This window comes from Arachis ipaensis, chromosome B07, assembly GCF_000816755.2.
Source record: "Arachis ipaensis cultivar K30076 chromosome B07, Araip1.1, whole genome shotgun sequence".
Classification (NCBI taxonomy): Eukaryota; Viridiplantae; Streptophyta; class Magnoliopsida; order Fabales; family Fabaceae; genus Arachis; species Arachis ipaensis.
The window spans coordinates 125,934,960-125,939,936 of NC_029791.2; the positions used below are offsets into that span (position 1 = coordinate 125,934,960).

Consider the following 4,977-nt stretch of genomic DNA (forward strand, 5'->3'; position numbering starts at 1 on the left):
GCGGTTAAAACAACTGAAACACCGGTATACCTACCTAGTACACTTGAAACTCTTCCTAAAATATGTTGTGGCTGTAGAAATTAAACTAAGACTTGATTTGGTAAAACTTTTACTTTTCGAAAGTAGCTTATAAAAGTTGTAAAATCAAACTAAAATTGGTTTTCGATAAGCACAAACACCATAATTGTGTTTGGTAAAATAGCTTTTAAAAAGTAAAAAAAGACTATAATAAACATATATATAATAAAGAATAATTATTTTTTTGGTGTTAATAATTTATAAGGATAATTTTGGATATTTATTATTGTATAGAATTATATTAGACTTTTTTGGTGCTAACAGTTTTCTGTACAATATATTAGAACATTCTTAATTACTATTTACTCATAATTTTATAATAACTAGCGTGTTTACCGCATCTATTTTTTTGCTGTTTTAGAGACATAAAATTTAATTGATTTTGATCATTAATATCTAAAATTAAGAAGTAGGAGACGTTCTCCCATTAGCAATTTTGTTCTGATTTAGTTTTACTAATATAAGAAAGCATATAAATTTCGAGAGAAAAAAAAAAGAACAAGAAAGAGGAAAGAAGAAAGAAAAACAAAAGGAAGAAGAAGATTACCGCTTACCAGTGTGAAAACTGAAAAGGGTTGGTGAGAGGAAAAAAAAGAATCATCAAATGGCAACTGTAAATCTGTAATCACTACTTCGTAATGAATAAATAATAACATATAATTTTTTTAAAGCAAATTACCTTTTTATGCAACCATTCCTCTCTTCAAGACTTCAACTATACTAGAAAGGAATGGTAATATGGTATAACTAGAATAAATTCTCAAATTTTGCACTGTGTAATGGCATGAACAAATTAGATGATTCCTATTTTATTCTTTTTACACCATTAATGATTCATCAAGTGTGTCCTTGTGGGATCCCCACTGTTAAATTGTTCTGTCCTGACTTGGACTTCTATGTTTCATTATTTAATATTTTAATGAAATATATTCTTACCTTGAAAAAAAAAAAAACAAAAATGGCATGAACAAATTACAGAAAATTCCTCCTTAACTAAACTAATTAATTCATGATATATATCGAGAACAATGTCATGATATATATCGCGGTCAGAAATTATAGCCATTATCTTCGTGAAAGTGACTCCAATTCGAGAAATTACATAGTAAAGTTTGCAATATAAGAGAACCATACATCACAATCATAAATATATTGCAACATAATATAATCATACCCACATGTTAAAGCTAAGAAAATGTTTCAAAAGCTAGATGGGAGAAAAAGAAAACGATCCCTTTATTTGACACAAAAATACATAGCAAAATCTCTATAGCAATACACACATTTAGAATATCAGAGTCTATACCACCAATGACAGTTAGCTCCTATACAAAAAGATCTTCCACCCCATGCCAGCTAACTAAAAAAACACGAACAGACTATCAACACACAACTACAAACAAACACAAACTAAAACTAAGCATCAATGTTTTATATATTTCGGATACAGAAAAATTAAAGACAACAACATTGCTATGTAGTATGGGAGTAATGGGACGGAGAGGAAGGAGATATCTAAAAGGAGTTAAATACGAAAAAATCTACTCATAGGTGTGATGTTTATTGTGTGTGCGTATTTTGCCTCTGTCAAACCTCTCAAGAATCTTTTGGCCATAGACATTGCTACGCATCATTGGATAATTCTGTTGGATCAGCAGCAATATGGAACTTCTAATAGGATCCTGCTTTAAACAATTACATAGAAATCAACAAAATTATCGCTCCATGCCAGTACCAATAATCCATGTTTCCTACACATTTTTTAATATCCAAATTCCAAAACAAGGAGGCAGCAGCTAAAAGAATAATGTTTTTCTTTTTTAATATTATAACACTTCCTAGACTTAAGATTATAATAAAAAGCCTTGACTCTGCTCATTATTTTATGTATTTCTTTATAATAATCATCCTTAACATTCACTTTGGTTTCACATATAATACTATTTAATCAGTAACCATTTTGCATGGATGTGAACAGAGAAGAATCTATTCTCTATCATAAGCTATTATTTTAGCATATACAGTTATACACCGAATAAAGAAACCAAGCCCACTAAAGCTATAAGTGCAATTATACTTTTTGATAGTTGGCCCAAGTGGCTAAATCATAATTAGTAGTGTGCACTAACCTTGGACATCACCAGAGCCGATTGTATAACATAATTTCCATAGGGATCTACAAGAAGCATTGCTACATTTGGGTGGCAGAGCAACTCCACAGTAATACGTGCCGCATTCTGTTCTTCCGAGCACTGAAAGAACTTCTCCACAACATTACTTCCATATTTATTGCATGAAAGATAAAAGAATGACCCTTCAAGCTGTCTCATTAGACTTTCTGTCACTGCTGGTATTTGCAAACCCAATAAATGTTGTACAACATAGTTACTGCCACACAAGGAAACAAACGTACAGGATAAAAATATAAGTATAGCGTTAATTTCTACATTTGTTATGAAAGAGAATTTTTTGTAGTGCTCAGTAGATATAAACCCGTAAGAGTCTTCGGATAGTTGTTGAGCATTCAATATAATCTCAGCAATTAGTTGCAGTTTCAGTTGTCCCTGGGCATATTTTACACATTCTTGTATCACACAACAACCGGTCTTATCTGTTGCGATCCCAAAGAGGTGATTTGCAAGTGCGCTTAGAAGATACTGTGAATGAAATTCCACAATCAGATCAACATAATGAAGCCAAGAAAAACAAAAGAATGTAATTTGACAAACCAGGCCTAATGATCCAAATAATCACATTGATTTCATCTACCCCAAAATAAAAGTAATAAATAAGTTAATATATAAGTGGAATAATGGATTAAGCAAGAAGAGCAATAAAGGTAAAAGAATGAAAAAATTAAAATTGAAGGTAAACTATATATGTTTGATTATATGTTGATTATATGTTAATGTTATACAGTCCAGTATGGTAAATCAACAATGGACTTCTTTTGTATGAAGAAATTTAATCAAAACCTACCAAATGTGGATAGAGAAAATTAAGAAAGAATTAGTATGCAATAATAATTTCTGGAATGTTTAAATCATGACAGGTAAACAGCACTTCCGTAAACCAAGAAAATAAGTTTCAACCCAAATCACATATATAGAAGTCAAGTCCAATATATTAAGCAACACAAAGAAGAAATATTTGCACAGTTCCAATATATCAAGGAGCTACTGTTTTTATCTCACTCAAATTTAACTCATAGGTAAAATTATTTGGGATCAAAGTGGTAAAAACTTAGTCAATTTGAGGCAGAATGCACATGAAATTTTACTATTTTCAAATACAAGTATAAAACCATCCACATTTTTTTCAGACTTGTATACAGAATTTTCATCAGAAGATATCAATGCAATAATGTGCAAATGCCACACGAATCAGAAAATGTTAAAAGCAACAACATGCATGCTTATTTGATGTGACAAATAAAAGAAAAAAAAAATTCTAAACTCAGATGGATATAACTACCTAAAAGTTGAAAGCATGAAACCAAATATTAAAGTCGACAACAAATAAAAATAATCAAACAAACATTACCTTACTCTCTTCATGAGAGAAATGCTTAAGACAATACATAAGTACCCTATGACCATGTGTATCAGTAGCCAATGAAACAGCACCAGGTCTTAAACCTCTCACAATAAGGGCTCGTTGCTCCTGGTTGGTAACATGTTCCAATAATTTCTCAACAGTGCAGGACCTGGCAGTAGGAGAAAAAGAAAAGCACTTCTTCACATATATATAATGATACATTTAAAAAAGAAAAAGTGATAAAAGAAACCAAGATTCAGTACCCATGAGGGTTAAGGCATATTTCAACAAGCTGTAAATTAATTTTGGTTATCATCATGATGATGAGGGTCCTCTGTTGTTCCCTGATAAGTTTAAGAATATCATGAACAACTTTGCTCCCACAAGGATCAACCATCAACTCAGCAAAATGATTTATCATCTCCAAGAACGCCAAAGAAACCTCCTGAGGGGTCAATCTTTCCAACTTCTGCCGCAAAATCCTGCTTCCGTTCTGATCCTTAGCCATCATCACAACCTTTCCTCGCAAATCATGGAACAGATAAGAACGCCCTCCAACGCTATTGTTGTTATTATTAATATTATTCAACCCCGCCGCCACCGGAAAACTCGAACCACCTCCTACACCCGAATTTCGTTGATGAAATTGATCAACAGCCCCATTCGAAAACGGCACACTCGGAAAACCCCTGCTACTGTATCCACTCGTGAAAAAATCATTCATTGAAGAGCTGTACGACCTGCTTGAAGCACCGATTGTTCTATTGGAAGAACCGGGCCAAATGCCGTTCGAGTTTCCACCGTCGCCGTCGTGTCCCTCCGGAGGATTATTCTCCGGTGTCACCAAGGCAGCATTGGCAGCAGCTCTCGTGTTGTTGATGGAGCCGCCATGTGTCTCTTGAATTTGGCCCACAAGATTGGAGCTTTGAAGGTGTTGATGGCCACGGCGATCAAAAGGCTCGGTTTTTGTAACGGCGTTGAAACCATCGCGATGATCGAAAGGAAGAGATGGCGGGAGATTGTTGAAGCTGAAAGGGGAGACAGAAAGACGATCAAAAGCGTCCTCTAGGGTTTGAACCTCATAGGGGTTTTGGTTCGGCTGATAAGGGGAGTTCGGTGGCTGAGAAAACGGGAACGACGACAGCAACGAGGCTTCAGAAAGTTCGTCGTCGAGAAAAGCAGAGGAAGTTTGACTCGACATCGGAAAACTCGCCGACGATGGGAGTGTGATCAAAAATCCAAGAAGCAGTGAGAGCGAGAGCGAGAGCGAGAGTTAGAGAGGGTTGGGGTTTTATAGTGTGAACAAAGGGGGGTTTTAAGTGAGAAATTAAGGGTTTTTATTTATAATTAATAAATAAAAAT

General features: G+C 34.2%; 1 protein-coding gene across 1 annotated transcript; it reads right to left on the bottom strand.

Moving 5' to 3' along the window:
- On the bottom strand, nucleotides 1,293-4,934 carry LOC107606381 (pumilio homolog 12-like). Its single transcript, XM_016308448.2, has 5 exons — nucleotides 3,879-4,934; nucleotides 3,622-3,784; nucleotides 2,572-2,735; nucleotides 2,208-2,466; nucleotides 1,293-1,760 (listed from the first exon to the last, which is right to left on the bottom strand). The coding sequence occupies exons 1-5, from the start codon at nucleotides 4,814-4,816 to the stop codon at nucleotides 1,620-1,622; spliced, it is 1,665 nt and encodes a 554-aa protein (XP_016163934.1). The 5' UTR covers nucleotides 4,817-4,934; the 3' UTR covers nucleotides 1,293-1,619.

What these genes read in the sequence shown, in the direction of transcription:
- LOC107606381 (XM_016308448.2), bottom strand. Translation starts at nt 4,816, where the DNA reads ATGTCGAGTCAAACTTCCTCTGCTTTTCTCGACGACGAACTTTCTGAA. An exon ending in TCTCTCATGAAGAGAGTAAG is followed by an intron (nt 2,736 to 3,621) that starts GTAATGTTTGTT and finishes TTTCATTCACAG; the next exon opens with TATCTTCTAAGCGCACTTGC. An exon ending in CTATCCGAAGACTCTTACGG is followed by an intron (nt 2,467 to 2,571) that starts GTTTATATCTAC and finishes CTTGTGTGGCAG; the next exon opens with TAACTATGTTGTACAACATT.